The sequence below is a fragment of the Linepithema humile genome, chromosome 7, assembly GCF_040581485.1.
Source record: "Linepithema humile isolate Giens D197 chromosome 7, Lhum_UNIL_v1.0, whole genome shotgun sequence".
Lineage (NCBI taxonomy): Eukaryota > Metazoa > Arthropoda > Insecta > Hymenoptera > Formicidae > Linepithema > Linepithema humile.
Window position 1 is genome coordinate 14,633,575 of NC_090134.1, and position 19,013 is coordinate 14,652,587.

At 33.8% G+C, this 19,013-nt stretch overlaps 2 protein-coding genes across 7 annotated transcripts; one reads left to right on the top strand and one right to left on the bottom strand.

Moving 5' to 3' along the window:
* The first annotated feature begins 182 nt into the window (after positions 1–182).
* On the top strand, positions 183–16,172 carry Tao (Serine/threonine-protein kinase Tao). Of its 5 annotated transcripts, none has more exons than XM_012379194.2 (12): positions 183–982; positions 2,339–2,774; positions 2,903–3,251; positions 3,630–3,805; positions 3,927–4,089; positions 4,489–4,838; positions 5,120–5,365; positions 5,454–5,681; positions 6,803–7,042; positions 7,206–7,463; positions 7,581–7,837; positions 8,868–16,172. In XM_012379194.2, exons 2-12 carry the CDS (start codon positions 2,469–2,471, stop codon positions 8,986–8,988), a joined length of 2,694 nt encoding a protein of 897 aa, XP_012234617.1. In that variant the 5' UTR covers positions 183–982; positions 2,339–2,468; the 3' UTR covers positions 8,989–16,172. The 5 variants fall into 5 exon arrangements, with proteins under 5 accessions (XP_012234617.1, XP_012234620.1, XP_012234618.1 ...); XM_012379197.2 differs by having other exon boundaries at positions 2,343–2,774; XM_012379195.2 differs by lacking the exon at positions 183–982 and adding an exon at positions 1,192–1,594.
* Positions 16,173–16,476: 304 nt separating this feature from the next.
* Positions 16,477–18,913, bottom strand: Nipsnap (protein nipsnap). Of its 2 annotated transcripts, XM_012379185.2 has the most exons (6): positions 18,350–18,913; positions 18,055–18,254; positions 17,813–17,995; positions 17,467–17,635; positions 17,106–17,373; positions 16,477–16,974 (listed from the first exon to the last, which is right to left on the bottom strand). In XM_012379185.2, exons 2-6 carry the CDS (start codon positions 18,138–18,140, stop codon positions 16,826–16,828), a joined length of 855 nt encoding a protein of 284 aa, XP_012234608.1. In that variant the 5' UTR covers positions 18,141–18,254; positions 18,350–18,913; the 3' UTR covers positions 16,477–16,825. The 2 variants fall into 2 exon arrangements, with proteins under 2 accessions (XP_012234608.1, XP_067215305.1); XM_067359204.1 differs by lacking the exon at positions 18,350–18,913 and having other exon boundaries at positions 18,055–18,337.
* Positions 18,914–19,013: the final 100 nt, after the last annotated feature.

Consider the following 19,013-nt stretch of genomic DNA (forward strand, 5'->3'; position numbering starts at 1 on the left):
TTGTGTAAATTAAAGAATTATTATATGATAAAGCAGAAATGTTTAAATTGCCACATGCGAATAATGAAGTAATTGTTAAAAATCGAACTTTTCATCGGTTGGTAACAGAGAAAACTGTCTGAATTGTTCTACAAAGAGGAACAAGAGAGAGCGATCATACCGAAGTGATTAGTTTGCAATACGATTGGCACAGAGCGCCATCGCCATCGCGACGGGCAATTTTGGTGATGTGCCGTGTAGTGTATACAGTATACGGTACAATACAAAGCGATACGAGCAAAAGCGGGCGTGAAGCAGCAGTGGAATTCTCGAGCGTGTTCCCTGCGCTCGTCCGTAGGTTCGAGCGACGGTGGGCGCCGTGTCAACACTCGTCACGGATCGTCGTCGCTCGCTAGCTCGTGGCTCGCTCACTCTCTCGCGAGAGAGTGCGTGTATGCGTGCATACGTGCGTTCGTGACGTGCGTATACAACACGACGGCGACGGCAACGGCAACGGCACAACGACAACGGTGACGTCGGCGACAACAACGACAACGACAACGACAGAGACGACGACGGTGACAACGACGACAACGACGACGACGACGACGACGACGACGACGACGACAGCGACAGCGACAGCAACGACGACGACGACGACGACGACGACGACGACGACGGTAGCAGCGGCGGCGACGGTGGAAACGGCGACGTCAACGAAGACGAAGACGACCACGGGGACAACAACAACGCCGACGACGACGAGGAGAAGAAGAAGGCGTGTATTGTTCCGGGGTGCGGTGGACAGCTTGCGCGACGACGAATCAGCAGCGGAATCGCTCAAAGACAGACGCTTAATTATGTCCGCGGGATCGGTGGCCAGGTTCAGGAAAAAGAGCTGCTGCCGCTCCTGTTCTTTCTCTGCTGTTTTCTCCGCCTAAAAAAGAGTGCACGGAGCTTGCGAGGCGCATGCTTCCCCGCCCGCTCCCTCGCCATTTTGGAGGTGAATACGATTTCCTCAGCTCTTTTTTAACCCGGCCCACCCTACCTCGTGAATTTTTTTCCTCACGGCCAATCATTTCGAGCAAGCATTCATGCATACACGCCAGCCGCTCAGCCAGACTCGCGGCCGTGACACACGCTGATGCAAAGTGTGTTTTCGTGTTGACGACGTACTGCATCGGAGCGCAGCGCAACGCAGTGCAGCGCTACATCGCGCTCGCTCGCTCGCTCGCTCGAAAAGGGAGGGGAGTGCGATCGGGCCGACGAGTGCGAAGACCCAACCCTCCTTACGCCCGCATTTCTCCACCTCCTGCGAATTCCCCGTCATCATCCGATCCACCGCACTTTTCTTACAATGTCCACCATCATCGTTCGATCTTTTCGCAAGGTTTACTCTCGTCCAGAGGCTGGTTTTTTCAAAAGTTCTCGCGGTGCCGCTCAATAATTCTTTACTTACGCCCTCAACGTCGGAACGCCGTGCGCGCCCTGCCAAATTTCGCCCCCCGGTCCAGTCCGGTGCAACTCGCGCAACAAGGTAGTCAATGCTCCGTGGCGGGTGATTAATGTCATGCAGAAACGACGACAACCGGTGTTCTACTCCTTCATACATTAGGTATTAGCCGCACTCTCTAGTAACGTGACTAAGACGACAACAATGACGAGAGTGCGATGGTTCTTGTCGCTTCTGCAGGAACGTGCCTATTTCTGTGTCGTTTCAGCCGTGTTACGTGCTCTCGCTCTCGCGATGGGGGATCGCTTTTAGATTTCACTCTGTGCACAAAAAAAATCATAACAAGTAGGATAATGAGTCGCGAATCCAAACGTTTGTTATATTTGCGATTTCTGTGCTGTGCTGTGCTGTGTCAAACGCATCCGGTCGGATGATGCTTTGACTTTTGATAGTCGAGTGGAAAATTAACCATTCTTTTTACACGGAGCAAATGTGAATACAGGCACTCAGAGTTGCTTGCTTAAACTTGAAAATCTATCGGCAACAATTTTGCGAAAGGCTTATTTGTGAAGCTGGATTACTTTTGTATAATTAAATTCGAAAATATAAGTGGATGGAAAAGTGTCTTTTTAACATAATTTGCACAATAAAACTTTATTTTTTATTTAATTTCAAGTCCTTACATTAGCAGAATTTTAATTTACCGAGATGTTGAAAAAATTACTACATCTTTTTTTTTCTTTTTATCTCTTACAATATCTATAAAAATACTTATTTCCGAATTAAATAAGGAATCTACTTCACACATAGTATAGTTACAAATTGTCTTGTACTTTCTAGTATTCGTATTCTTTATAGCTAGTTGGCTCAACGAATAAAAAAGTATAAAGCGTATTTCTTTTATAGATAGAATGTTAAATTCGGGAATGGACTGACAGAGGATTCAACAAAGTCAGAAGGACAAGGAATTTAAAGACGATAACAAGGCAAGGTGTCTGGACTAGGCCTCGGACATCTAATTATCAATAACTCGACTATGCCAGCTGTTGCAAGGCCTGGTAGTTTAAAGGATCCAGAGATTGCCGAATTATTTGAGAAAAATGATCCGGAGAAAATATTTGAGGATTTGCGCGAGATCGGGCATGGCAGTTTCGGGGCTGTTTACTATGCACGATGCCTGGTTACCAAAGAAATTGTTGCCATCAAAAAGATGTCCTACCTGGGGAAGCAAACGGTGGAAAAATGGCAGGACATTTTGAAAGAAATTCGATTTCTTAGGCAACTTAATCATCCCAACACTATAGAGTATAAGGGTTGCTATCTCAGGGACCACACTGCCTGGGTATGTACAGAATAATTAAATTGTTATTTTCTTTTTTTTTTTTTTTCTCTTTTTGTCTTATATTCTAGATCTTTAAAAATATAAGATTTTCTGAACGATATAAAACCGTGATATATCCTGTTTCACAGTTGGTGATGGAATATTGTCTTGGCTCTGCATCAGACATCATTGAAGTACATAAAAGACCTTTGAAAGAAGAAGAGATAGCTGCAATATGTGAAGGTGTATTGCGTGGCTTGCATTATCTCCATTCTCTCGGAAGAATCCATCGTGATGTAAAAGCAGGAAATATTTTACTTACTGAGAATGGTACAGTAAAATTAGCTGATTTTGGATCTGCGAGTATAAAATGTCCAGCCAATAGCTTCGTAGGGACTCCATACTGGATGGCACCAGAGGTTATATTGGCCATGGACGAGGGGCAATATGATGGCAAGGTTGACGTATGGTCATTAGGAATAACATGCATCGAATTAGGTCTGTTGATATAGTATACCACGGTGAAAACTTATTCAATACAGAGTTAATAGATCAACATTTATTTTGTATATCACAATTCATCGCAACTGTACACTCACACACACATACACACACACCTTATATATTTTCTTTCACACAACAAATTGATTATATTTTTTGTGCAATTAATGTGATTGTTTTATTTTGACATAACTATAACTAATATCTCAACACTTCGCCGAGAGAACGCGTAGTTTTTCCTTTTATTGTGCGCGCGCCTGGATTTGCTCGCAATGGACCAAATTAAAGGGAAATATTAGTGTATTAGCCCCCATCGGCGAAGTGTTAACTTTCGTGCATCTTATTGCGCTATTCTAATTGTATTAACACTTACAGCGGAAAGGAAACCACCTTATTTTAATATGAACGCTATGAGCGCCTTGTATCATATTGCACAGAATGATACTCCAACATTAAATTCGCCAGATTGGACTGATGTTTTTCGTCATTTTGTTGAGGTGTGTCTTACGAAAAGCCCAGTGGAAAGACCAACATCCGGCAAACTGTTATCAGTGAGTTGTCCTTATGTATACCCACAATACTACTCTATATTCGTTTCTTTTATTTTTTTTTATTTTAGATAGTACGTTAGTAGTAGTCTAGTTGTTCTCTTATAGGCTTTCAATTTTACAGCATCAATTTGTCATCAGATCACGTTCTCCACAAGTTTTAATAGATCTGATACAGAGAACGAAGGCCGCTGTCCGGGAATTAGATAACTTGAATTATCGTAAAATGAAGAAGATCCTGATGATCGACGCATGTGAAACAGAGAGCACAATTGGCGACGCTGACGGTATGTCTATCAAAATGTTCAATCTAATAATCTATAATTTATTACTTATAAATAATTCTCATGTATGCTAGCGTATTGTATGTATTTTACCGAGCTTTCCAAATCTTTAAAACTGTGGGACAAGAAATCTACTATATCGAGAATTAAAATTTTACAAAGGCAAAATATCCTTACATGTGAAAAAATATGAAAGTTGTTTGACAAGTATAGATATATAAAGAAAGAAAAACAAAAAAGAAATGTTATAGTCTTATGATAATTATGATAGATAATGACAAATATTGGTCCTAACGCAGCGGTGTAAAAAAAACCTTAATATATCTTAAAATATCTTAAATTTACAAATTGAAGACACACGAAATAATAAAAAAAGTTTTGAAAACTGTTTGCTTGTTACAGATACTCCTGATGAACAAACGGGTGGTGATAGTAGCAAAAGCAATTCAATTACCTCAGAACACTCGATTCATTCAATGGGCGTCTCCGCGAGCTCTCAAAGTTCCTCTACCAATAGCCTGCCGCTGCCGAATGCTGATGGTAACGACTATTCTTCAGGATCTGTCAGAAATCGGCATAAAGTTTCAGCAGGTGGTGTCACTGCCAATCTTCTTGAACATGGTGCCAATAATTTTGCAACAATTAGGACGACATCAATTGTTACGAAACAACAAAAGGAACATATGCAAGAAGAAATGCATGAACAAATGAGTGGATACAAACGAATGAGGAGAGAACATCAAGGTGCTTTGGTAAGAATTACAATATTTTATCTATTTTTATGGAGGAGAACAAAGAAAAACGCAAAATAACATCATATAACTATGATTCCAAACTTTACATTATGTAAATTACATTATATTCGGTCTGGTAGGATTTGAATTTATTTTGTAAACATCACGAGCTTCAAAAAATTTTGGTAAAGAAAAGGATTGCAAATATGTATATACAATAATTATCAATAATTGTAATGTCAAAATTTTTATATTATAATATATTCTCACATGTATAATACAATATATTCTTGTTGCAGGTAAAATTAGAGGAACGCTGCAAAATGGAAATGGAATCACATAAACAGCTGTTGGATAAAGAGTATGAAACTCTTTTGCAACAATTTAGTAAGGACCTCGAGAAGCTGCAGCTCAGACACTTACAAGAACTGGAACGTAAACTAAAACAAAATCAAAATGCCGAGAAGAAACTTCATAAAGAGATAACAAGTAGACAAGAAGCTGATCGTAAAGCTCTGGAAGCTCAACAGAAAAGAGAGTACAAAGTAAGATTTTGTTGGCATAAAAATTTATGCAAAAGGCTTAACGTGTTTAATTTACATTTCCAAACATTATACAATTGTATCTGTATAGGCTTATAAAGAAAGATGGAAAAAGGAACTCTCTCAAGACGAAGTAACTCCAAAGAGGCAACGAGACGCTACACTTCAAAGTCAAAAAGATAACTTGAGACAGATGGAAGCGCAGGAAGAACAACGGCTCGCGAGAGGACAACGAGAATACTTGGATCTTGAAATTCGCAAATTTCGCAGAAAAAAGTTACTCATCTTCCACAGTCTGGAGCAAGAGCTTCTTCGTGAAGTTCGTATAATTATATATATATATATGTATATATATGTATATAAAATCGAGGTAGAGAGAAAATAGTTTTTTAACCGCTGAACAGTCACACATTTTCTCCAAAATCTTTTTCTATATTGTATTTTTCATGTATTAAATATTCTACAAATTGATGGTTCTTTTAACCTCTATGGACGAATTTATCAAAACCATAGAAAAACTTTAATTTTTTTTATTATATTCAAAATTTATTCATATAGTTATCTAACAATCGGTTGTCAAGTCTCAATCTTTTTCCTGTTGGGGAATATCGTAGTTTTTTAAGTATTTGTTTGTCGATTATTTTTATTATATCTTTGTCGATTATGTTTAAGGTGAATAAAATTGAATGTGTGTACGCATATATGCCAGTATCTTTGAAAAAGTTAAAAACAATTTTATTAGACAAAGATATAACAGTTATTATATAACACACGCGTATGAAATATTTTTCATCAATAATTCACGATAGTTTTTAAAATAATTTAGCCTTTTCAGTTCAAGCATGACTGTCAAGTGGTGAATGACATGATTTGTATGGAACGTATATTAGATAGATATCTTTTAAATATTAACCTTAAGATCATGCTTCAAGGCCTCGCACGATTTTTATGAGAAAAACGTGTTTGGTCAATTTGTCTGATTTTTTTTTATACAGTATAGTTCTCGTCTCTGATAAAAAAAACTCAATAGGCACAAAAGTTGAAAATGGATAATTTTTAAGTTATATTTGAAAGTCTTCTTCACAAGATTGCATACTTGTATGCGAGCGTCCGATCGCCGAGAATGCCATAGCGCCGGCCTACCTGTCGCTACGAACGAGATATCTCGACCACCTCCAAATTCTGATAATGACGGACACCCATACAACGGATACACACAAAAATACGCATACACAAGCAAGCATGCAAATAGATCTTGTGAAAAAGACTCAAGTCTCTATAACTTACAAACTGTTCATTTTCTGTGCACATTGAGTTTTTTGATCAGTGAGACACCATAGCAAGAACTACACTGTAACAAACATTCAGACAAATTGATCTAACATGCTTTCTCATAAGAATTGCACAAGGTCCTTTATATAGAATACATTTATCGCATAGGAATTGAACAAACGGCAACAACAATTGGAGCAGGCTCATGCTATGCTCTTGCGTCATCATGAAAAAACGCAGGAATTGGAATATAGACAACAAAGAGCGGTGCACGCACTTCGTGAGGATCAAGTGCACCGACAGCATACAACAGAGCTTTGTAATCAGCAGGATTATATGCAGAGAGCTGAGCGCGATCTGCGTAAGAAACATGCGTTAGAACTTAAGCAACAACCGAAGAGTCTCAAGGTACGTAATCAATTAGAATATCAGATTAACATAACTGATTTTATGTTAATGCTTGTTTTAGAATACATAAATGTTTTCAACATGCATCGTGTCAATTTTTAAAATATATCTTCTTACTATATTTATTATTAATTATATCGACAATTGACTTTTACAATTTCAGCAAAAGGAAATGCAAATTCGTAAACAGTTTAGAGAAACTTGTAAAATACAAACACGACAATATAAAGCGTTAAAAGCTCAAATCTTGCAAACAACTGCTAAGGATGAGCAGAAAGCGGTTATTAAAAAATTAAAGGAGGAACAAAGACGTAAATTGGCACTTTTAGGCGATCAATATGAGCAGAGTATCGCTGAAATGCTTCAGAAACAAAGTATACGGCTAGATGAATCGCAAGAAGTAGAATGCCATAATCTTAAGGTTTGATATGATAAATTACATTATTTCATATTATTATTGTAGCATATTAGATTACATCTTGTTATATCGTGTTATATAATAATTGTTTTAATGATGAATTAAAATTGATTTTTGCAGGAAAGATTAAATTATGAATTAGAAATTCTAATGGCATACCAATCAAAAAATAAAATGCAAGCCGAAGCGCAAAGAAACAGAGAACGCCGCGAATTGGAAGATCGTGTATCTGTTAGGCGAGCTTTGCTTGAACAAAAAATGGAATTAGAAACTCAGGAATTCCTTCGTGAACGTAGTGAACGTATACGTCTGTTACATGAAAGGCAAGAACGGGAATTGCAGCAATTTGATGAGGAAAGTGCAAGAATAGGATTCAGGTACGTGAAACGACCACACAGATCACACTTTTATTTAAACTGCAAAATCTCTAAATATACAATTAATAGAGAAATTTTATTAAATTTCACTGCGCTATTAATACTGTAGCCCAAAGAAGGATGGGTAAAATAGAACAATTTTGGCCCCCGGAACGACAAGTAAAAACGGTATGTTTTTTTGTAGTTTTTGAGCTGCTGAATTTGAATTTGATCTTTAAAAATGTCTAACCTGTCGGGAAAGTATTAAAATCAGCATATGAAGCTATTATGAGAATGATATGTTAATGAAACTGTAAAACAATAGTGAAATAAACAATATTAAGTAAAAATCAATCGATATATTAACACAAATTAATAAATAAAGGTCTTATTTGGTCAAAGCGGATCTTGGTGCTTAAAAATATTTTTTGCGTGAATCTTACAGTTTCTAATGGTAAAATCTACTATATACTGTTGTAGTAAAAATATTACAATAGCAAAATACTTTTAATGAACTGAAATCTATTATACACATGAAAATTTTGTGTGGAGAAAATCCTTGTAAGGCGTAATAAACAACAATGCTCTCAGGTGCAGTAGTCAAGATTTAAAATGGTTTCCATCGATAATGCTTCTGTTTTTAGATATTAATAACTTTTACTTTTTTTTGTCAAGCAGAACATGAACTATTAGAGATGAGAGTATTATTATGTTTTACTAGCAGGAAAACATAAATTAATACGTTCGTAAAGTTCAACAATAATAATTTACGGTACTAGATATTTGACAGCTTCATATGCTGATTTTAATATTTTCCCGATAGGTTAGACATTTTTAAAGGTCAGATTCAGATTCAGCAGTACAAAAAAAACATACCGTTATTACTTGCCGCTCCAGGAGCCAAAATCGACCTATTTTACCTATCCTCCTTTAATTTCAGTTTTTAATAAGTATTGTAATATGTTTACCAAACACATCCATTAACTAACAATACATATAAATGAGATATCTTTATATATTTTTCATCGTAATACTTTTTATATTATTGCAGTGCTCTGGCGATAGCTGAGGCATCAAAAGAATCTTACCCAGATGATGAAAGCCTTAGCGGCTCTATGTTAAGTCTAGCTCACAGTAACAGCTCCACATCCTTCCCCCCTAATAGTCTCTAATTTTAATCATATTAATAGAAATATATATATCTCTATATAGAAGAATATTCTCTATCAATAGAAATATATATATTTCTATATATGTATGTATGTCTGCCTATAGTAAGTACATGACGAGTCTACCGACATATATTAATTCGATGACTTACATATATAACAAGGGTTGGCTCGTTGCGTGCATTGACCCGAATCTAAGAGGTTTGTTGAGGTTGGGAATGTGTATTGGACTGAAATTATCATAACCGCATATTTTTTAATCGTCAAGATCAACATAATATCAATATAATTTACCAGAGAGAAAGAGAGAGAGAGAGAGAGAGAGAGAGAGAAAGAGAGAGTGAGCTTCATATTGAAGAAGAATTTAGATGCTTTTTGCAACATTATAATATTTATTAATCATAACCAAATATCTTGAAGTGCATATAAAGATAAAGAAAAGTCTTGGAAGCATTAATCTCATTTTTAATATCCAGTAGAATCTTAAAATTTATAGAAAACGTCAACATAGCGAATAAAGAATTTTATACACACCTGCTACAGCAAAAAAAACAAGTTTAAAGACACTTATTTATTAATACACTGCAAATATAATAAAAATAACAGTACGATAATTTTGATGCTCAAATTATATTTTATTTTTCTTTCTTCCTTAAAATTTGAAAAAGCCTGAGATATCTTTCTCGGTAATGTTCTCAATTTTACGTTGCTGCTTTCACATCTTAAAATTCTTCGTAACAATTGAACATTAATTGTATTTCTTATATATTTCAAGATTTTAATTATATTTAATTTGGAATAACAAAAATTAGTGGAATTTGTAAAATACAAACTATTCTAATAAATTTAGCAATTTATAATCACAGGGTGATCTAAAACAACCTGACATCCTTGAAATGTCATATTCTTGAGCGAATTCTAAAAATTCGTTTTCCTTTTACGAAATTTTGTCCGCTTAGTTTTCGCAGCTTAGTTTTCGAATTGTAATTGAAAATGGTTAGCTACTTACAAGTCTCGTATGGCGGACAGGCAGGGACGTTGCATTATAAGATTAACGTAACATTTGACAGTCTCATGATGCATTGCACGTTCTGTTTGCCCGTTGTATTAGACTTGTAAGTAGCTATTTCAATTATAACTCGAAAAAAACTTCGGACAAAATTTTGTAAAAGGAAAAATCGTCTCAGAATTCGCTCAAGAATATGACATTTCAAGGACATTAGGTTGTTTTAAATCACCTTGTATACAGGATGTTCCAGACTTACTGTAACACCTATTAATGGCAGATTCCTGAGGGCATTTGAAGACGAAAATCTTAATGCCAAAATGTCGAGGCTGCCATGGTTTTTGAACAGGAAAAGTTTAAAGTTCACCAATCAGTTTGTCAAAATTTCGTGCGCTCAGGGACATCGCATAACAAAAGAGCCTTTTCAAAAAACATTTTACTCAGCATGATAGAAATAATAATACTTGACATATTGTTTACTTTATTTTTTGTACACTTCGCAATATTGACGAATTTTGGGATAATAGTTTCTAAATTGTCGATGCGCATCGAACTGTCAAAGGATTCGTGCCAAAGAAGCGTGCCATTGACAAATGATGTTTTTCCTCTTGTGATGAGAAAAAATCAATACAATCGGTACGAAGTATGAAATGTCAATAAGAAAGATAAAGTCGGTAAGAAAAGAAAATATTAACACGTTTAGAAATGTATTTTTATTTATTTATCTAAAGGAACGCGAACAAATTGTCCGCCTTTTTTTACGCAGCAAATCATACTTCGTACCGATTGTATTGATTTTCTCTCATCACAAAAAAAACGTCATTTGTCAATGGCACGCTTCATACGAAATGCTTTGACAGTTTGGCGCGCATCGCGTTTCCATACGACAATTTAGAAACTATCATCCCAAAATTCGTCAATCTTGCGAACAGTGTACAAAAAAATAATGTGAACAATGTGTCAAGTATTATCACTTCTATCGAGCTGAATAAAGTGTTGTAGAAAGAATTCGATGTTCCTGAGCGCGCAAAATTTTGACAAGCTGATTGGTGAACTTTAAATCTTTCTTGTTCAAAAACTATAGCAGTCTCGATATTTTGGATATTAAGATTTTCGTGTCGAAATGACTTCAGGAATCTGTCATTAACGGGTGTTACAATAAGTCTGGGACACCCTATATATATATAAATAATACATATATTTATTTGTTAATAATCACAACACGTGCATTTTTCAAAAAGAGGATTAAATTCAGGCTACAACGAATTATTCTTTCATTATTCTTTATACTTTTTATTTTATATCAATATCAAAAATTGATTTGATAATAAAATGATTGTTGAATTACAAGTGATTAGTATTTACTTTTTAATTCCTTTCAGATTTTCTGCTAACTATAAGATTCTTTAGCGTTGATTATATATGAAAACGTTAAACATACAACTTACAGAAAATTAATGAAGTAAATGTAAAACTTATTTACGATGTAATATTCTTAATAACGAAAACATTATGTTATTAATCCAAATATGTTTTACACATTAAGTAAATTTATTCTCAATTATAAAACTAATTGTTATTTAATATCATTTATAACTTTTTCTTCTTATTTCTGTCTTTATTCATATACTCATTAAACCACCGAAATTTTTAATTATATTAGATATTATAATTGATGAAGAAAAAAATAACAGATATTAATCATGATACGAACACCTTAAATGTAAGACATTGATATTATCTACTAGTACTAAATGCTCTACGTATTTTTATGTTCACAATAATTTATCTTTATTTCGTACATCAAATCAAAATTATTCACTCTTCGTATTGCTTTAACTGTATCGATTATTTGCATTTCATGAAAATTTGGAATAAACGTTGAAAAAACGTTTATCTCTCCATTTTCTTCATAAAAGTTTGAATTGCATCGCTTCAGTATATTTATATTGTGTCATACATTCTGAAAATATTTAAAATTTCATCCAGTACACATCCCAATGTTGTACTTTTATATGAAAATATATGTTTTGTTTTTTTTTTCGATTTATTTCTTTTCTCATGTACTTTTGTTTTATATGTCATAAAAGCCATTATACATATAAAACTGAAATCCAAATGATTGTGACTGTTGTTCCTCCCAATAACACGTTCGTAATAATATTAGTACGTAATAATATATTTCTATGAAATTGATGAAAACAAGTGTCGTTTCGTATTAAAATCAAGAATTGAGAAAGTGTGTTTCCATTAATTATAACACTCTTAAGGAGAGGTGCTATTATTATGTATTTAAATACTTAACGATGCGTACGGTCCATTTACTTTTGGATTTCTAGATAAAATAAGTTTGATAGATAAAGCATTTCATTTTTGTCATATAAAATGTACATTTTTATAATTCAACGAGATATAATCTAATTTTTTTTTTATATATCGAGAGCAGTAAAACATGTCACCATGAAATACTTGTAAGTGGTAATTGAGGAAATATCAATGAATGCCAATCAAATGTTTGTACTGTATTAATTAATGCGTATGTTATAAAGCTAATGTTTTGTAATTTTATTTTACGCTTATGGTTTGAGATTCTTCATAAATTAAAATAATATTTCTTTGGATTTAGAAGAAATGAAAATAATTTTGAGAAATTTTGAGATCGAAAGGGCATGACCAAAAATATTGCATTTTACTTCGTAAGTTTATAGATTCTTTTTGTCTATATAATTTATGCGTTTAAAAAAAAATAAAAAAAATGCAAGAGCTTTAAACGCGTATAGCGTAGCAACATTGCGTAGTTTACATTTTGTCATTTGCATTATCAATGGCAGTATAGCACACACATTCCTACTTTTATTATATATAAATATATATAAAACACGCGTGAGCGCGTGTGCGTGCGTGTGTGTGAAGTTCTTTATGGAGACAACATCTGATGTAAAAGTTGAAATCATTAAGTGACTAGGTAGCATGCATCGAACGAATATCTAAAAGTGTGTTCAATTATAACGGTACGAGTGTGATTATAGTGAAATACAAACAATACAATTGTTATCATGGTTATATGTTCTAAACTGTACGATGGAAAACTGTCACAATCAACTTAAGCGTTTCCCATGATAGCTGTACAACATGTAAATATAGACACATGTTATACATAGTAATTGAATGCAACAACTCATTAAGTATGAAAATAAAAAAAAGACAGTAAGAAAACGGCACCCATATGTATGAAGATGTATTTAAATTCTTCCGTAGATCGTTCTTTATTTAGAAGTCGCAATTACAAAAACTAATTTCGAATATAACAAACTAGACAGAGATTGTTCGTGCTGACAAACTGGATTCCAAATTGTGCAAGATGTGCGGTTCGGGAAAGCTGTTAAATTAATTTAATATGTTAACGTAATAAGTCTTTCACTTGCGACGGATGATTAATTGAAAATTGCGATTATTAAAGTTTTAGATTTTAAACCTATCATCATTAGAAAGACTTCTGTATAAAACGATTGTTAAGTTTTAGGCGCACTTTTAATTATAAAGCACGAGTTGTCTCTGAGTTAAATTGTATGTATATGTAACAAAAAAAAAAAAAAAATAATTCTCGACCATAGTCTGTGTAATCACTATAACTTGCTGAATACCCAATTTAGAAAATTGATTGTCGATGTTGCTAGCATTTTGTACATATTTATTCGCTTTACATAGGACCGCGATACCGAATTTGGATTGTAACATCTAGTATTTAGTACACAGAAAGATTTATAACATTTTCCAAAAAGTGGCTAACCTTGTCAGTTAAATTTGGAATGTGATAACTGATAAGCTAGACAATTAATTATAGGCGTAGCATATCAAATACCATGTTATTAAATCGGGGTTTTTTTATTATTTAGGAAAGCTCGTTCTCTTCACTTACTTCCATTTAAGGTGTGATTTTGTAATGTTGATGATTTGTATTTTACGGTACACTTCGCAGACAGAGAAGCGCAGTGACAATTCGTCGGATACATACGCAATATTTTTGAAATTGCTGTAATAATTGCGATTCCGAACAATTTGTATAATTATGTCTTCTTTACATTATCGACCAATGACAAGGATTATTGTTTCTGTATACATCAAAATACCGAAGTGAATATAACTATATATATACACACTTCTGTATTGTATTGAAGTATATTGTATACTGTATTGAAGTATATATATATATATATATATATATATATATATATATATATATACTTCAATACAGTTTTTGGCTTTAATTAGATAATGACAACTTTTATTTTCAACAGCCTTGTTTTTGCTGTAGTACATGCTATCTGAAATATGCAGAGTAACAAGAGTAGCATAGTCATGTTTGCAGATTAAAAAAGTATCATTAGTAAATACCGTGGAAAGTAGAAAATGCTTCAGATCGATCATCAAATAGAGAATATATACAGGATGCTATAAAACTGTAATTTTGTAAAGCAAAAAGCAAGCATACACGTATATTTTATAAAACACAAAAAAAAAAAAGAAATTGATATCTTTTGAAGATAGTGAAATAAAAGTTCAACAACCACTTATGTCATTATTGATTTTAATAATGTTAATTTTCTCAAGAAGAAAATATGTTTCATTGTAAAACAGAAGGCACGTGCACGCAGTGCATTTTATAATTGGTTTCTAAAAACAAATAAAATTCCATGGTTGTTTTATTTTAATAAGATCATAAAATAATTTTATTTATGTAAATATTATGTTTAACAATTGTGTGTGCCAAATTCTGTGGATTATTAAAATGCATCGCAGTTCTCATAAAACGCCTCATTAATAACATACAATGTATTATAATGAATGATTATTTATCTTGCATTAATTGAAATGATAGAGATTCATTTAGAAGATTATTATTTTTCAACATGAACATTTGCGTATAGTAGATTTACAGCAAAAGTGGTTTCAATTTTCAGCAAAATGTAGAAATTGTCGCAAATTCAATAATGAACTACATGTAAACCGATTAAATTGTCTTTGATAAGCGTTTGATTTCTGAAGGTACTTTCTATTTTCGATTATTACCGATCGCTACTACAGATTTATACGACTTTTCTAGCACGTCATTCTATGTATGTAGAATTACGGAAGATATATTTATTACAGCATGAATTTACACGAAACAATTATTTTAAAAACGCATCAGCATTGTAAAATCAAGAGATGCATAATGCAAGGTGCATAATACAATGTATAAGATTACATTAGATCTATTCTCTCCAATGGAATTTGGAAATGAATTTATTTCTAGAAGAAATTTTATCTTTTCAGTAATCTGTAAAAGCTTTGTATATTGTATACTTCTCGGCAATTGAATTTTAATTTCTTTTGTTCTCAAATAAGAACAAACTCTTCACAAACACTACCAAACACCTTGAACCAAATTTTGATAGTAAGATGAAGTTCATATCTGATGTATATACATGCATACTAAATAGTATGAATATTGAGGCAATAATTTTTAAACAAAGTCAACATTGGAATTTACAACATTTATTCCTTATTCGATTTGTAATGTATATAGCTCAATATTAAAATATTAACTCATGCAAATTCTTGCAACTAAAGTAATATTACATATTAGTCCTAATTTTTCATTTGTTGCAAGAAGTTTGAAGAAAATAATTTTATTTAGACTTTTCCGTGGCAATGCTGAAGTGTTTTACATCGAATTGAGGGTAGTTGCCCGAAAGAGTTAACTAACATCTGTAGTCAATATATTCTCATACAACTATTTTGTATGAGATATAATAACATACAATAGATAAATATTCTCGATAAATATTATTTTGTTATTATTATTATCGTCATTATATAAATACGATATAAAATATAAAATTTTATTGAGATAGATATCAGTATATCTTTCTAGGAAATAATTAATCGTGAAATGTAACGTACGTAATGCGAAAAATCATAACCATTCTTGATAATTATATGATCTAGTTTTATTTTTAAATTTAAATAATATATAGGCATTTTGTAAAATTAAAACAGTGACAGTGGAAAAAATGTATGTAAAATGCTGCCTGCATCGCAAATTAATTATTTGAATTAAAGCTTAAAGAAGACAACTAAGGCTGTTTAATCCAATGCATTGATAAGATAATAAAGACGATAAGTGTTAAACTATGAATGAATTTTTATCCATTTGCTGATCCTTCCAAATAATATATCATTTAAATTGTACATTTAATCAACGTAATACATTCGAATATACTATTTCTTTTACTCTATATGACAATATGATTAAAAGTTCATAGTATTGTTTCATTTCGTTTGTAATGTACATCAAACACGACAGATAAAAGCAGAACAAGTATGCAAATAGGAAGGCATAAGTAAAATCACACATGTAAAACTAGTATTTTCTCGTGGAATAATCCAAAATTATTACCTTCTCGACAAGCTAATGGATGAATAAAGAACAAATGCAGAAGTATAAAGATTTCTTTATATTCTTCTATACATATATATGTTGTGCTTCAACTGACACATTGATAAAAAACATAAAGTATATACACTGCAACGCGTATAATCAAATAGTAACAAACTACATCCTGCCAGTTGTAATACAACAAAGACTTGTAACTCTTCTCATATTGCGCGTACAGTTTATACAGTTAAATCTACAGTGTATACATATAACAAATATTTTTACAATATTACAATATTCGCGCACACACGCACACACTTAGTGTGCACACGATATGCGTGTGCGTATGTACACATACGTATGCATATATACCAGTAATATACAAATGCATTTTCATCCGTACACATAAAACCTTATTTTGTAGGCGAAAACGAAGTCGGACTTAATATACGCGAATGCATTTCCCTTATTAACGGTACGGTATAAGCGACACATTCATCCCAACCTGGTGATCTCCACGCACTTTCGCGTGTTTCCTTACGTGATTGAAGATCCTTATAACCTAAAAATGAAGATCAACATAGTCAATAAGTACAAAAATGGACAAGTGACATATAGAAGATAATGTAACATTAAGTACAGAGAGATAATGTAATATAATGTAATAGTAAGTACAAAGAGTTTTTAACTTACACCAAATATGGTGAACATTGTACAGTCTACCAATTTGCGAAAAGTAACCAGCAAATGGTTCATCATTGTTGCGTCTATAATTAATAGCTTTGGCCCAATTGTTTCCCCATTCTATCATTGTACCTGGTTTTAAACTATAACTGCGTATTTCATATTTGTTTGAGCCTTTTCGTTTCTCCAACGGTGGCCAGTAACTGAACGCCAACAGATACTGCAAATGACGTGATCTTAAGTAATTCCCTCTTTCCTTGAGTAGTCGCTGGTAAGCCTGAAGAATACAAGAGAAAAATCATTAATATAATCACGAGTACATAGATATACTGTTTTTATGTCTTGTTTAAACAAGCAAAATATTTTATACCTCATCTTTGGAAAACACAGTTTGCGCATAATCTATACGTTCAAATCCACCTGTGTATTGCCATAAATGTATGGCCTGATCCAAATCTCCCACTTCTACTGTCCATGAGCCAACTAATTCACAATTTAATTCTGATTTTTTTGAATGTATAAGATTGACATTTTCCTCGCTGTAATAATATAGAAAAGCAAATGTTACGTAAATGTTTAATAACTCATTAAACCGAATAATTTATGTATAAATAAAAGAAATATTGTACATGACTTTTCACGAATTAATTCACGGATTACATCGGGCTTATAGATCAGACAATCATGCACTCAAAGTCAAAAATATGTCGACTTACTAGTTGGCCAAATATTTGTCAATCGAGTCTGGCCGAATGTTATGAGTATGCAGCGCGTAAATGACCTCCTTATCGGAGAGCATTCGTGAGTGCGACTCTTTCGTAGGCTCGATTTTCCTCACCAAGAGCTTGCTTATCCATCCCTCACTGATGTCTCTTTGGACTGATGATCTTGTCAAGGATCTACGAAAACACACAATCTGATTATCCGTTTCGTAACTGTAAAACCGTTTTGCACATACCGTGCGGCGACGAGCAACGGCAGATTCCTGTTGCCGGCAAACGTGTTCGGCACGGCTCGAAATTTTCTCCTTAAAACGGCGGCCATTTCCTACTGGATCGTCGCGCGCGAATCTCCACTGCCGTCTGCTCGGTCGAGCTTGTGATTCAGCCCCGAGGGTTCTGCGATTGTGACGGGACACACGGCGCTCCTGACGAAATTCTGCGGAGAACCGCCAATTTGTGCGGCCGGTTTATTTATATTCGTAATCTCCATGCGTGATTTTTTTTTCTCCTATACGAAAAGGCGAAACTTACGGCCATCGAAAATGTCCACATCTTATGAACATAGACGTACTACATCTGGCATATGATGCATACCGTGATGCAATTTCTCATTCACCGAAACACGATTGTTTCCACTCCTGTAAAATGCGTTCATCTAGCTCGTTCTTTCATGCCAACAATACTCTCATACGATCGATACTCTAATATAGCATTTTATCTGTTTATTTCGGAGAAATTTATAGAGTATCAGGTGATTCTGAGAATAAAATTATTTTCAATCATGTCATTCAATTCTGTCGGTCGATGCAAGCCATGCAAGCTTGAGACTTGAATACGTTACTTTACACCTAAATATTTGTTTTGTCTGTGACGATTAATTATCAAATTATCTCATTTTCTTTATTCGAGAAATGAAAGATTAGTTATGTAATCAGTATGTGTCCTTTTTTTCAATCTTCACAGGCTTTTTTTTACTCGCAGTGCCTTTCAGATGTATCTTGACAATTTTAAGGGTTTACAATAAGTCAATGAATGATTAAACGGCAAAAGCCTGAAAAAAGAGACTTTCTCCGTTCTTAATTGACAACCTACTCCGAGCAATCGATTCGGCTGAATTACTTGCAGAGTTGGCGAAGGAGGGCGCCAGTTGACACTTGCCAGAAAGAACGTTTCTCGTTGAAGATACTAACCGGCA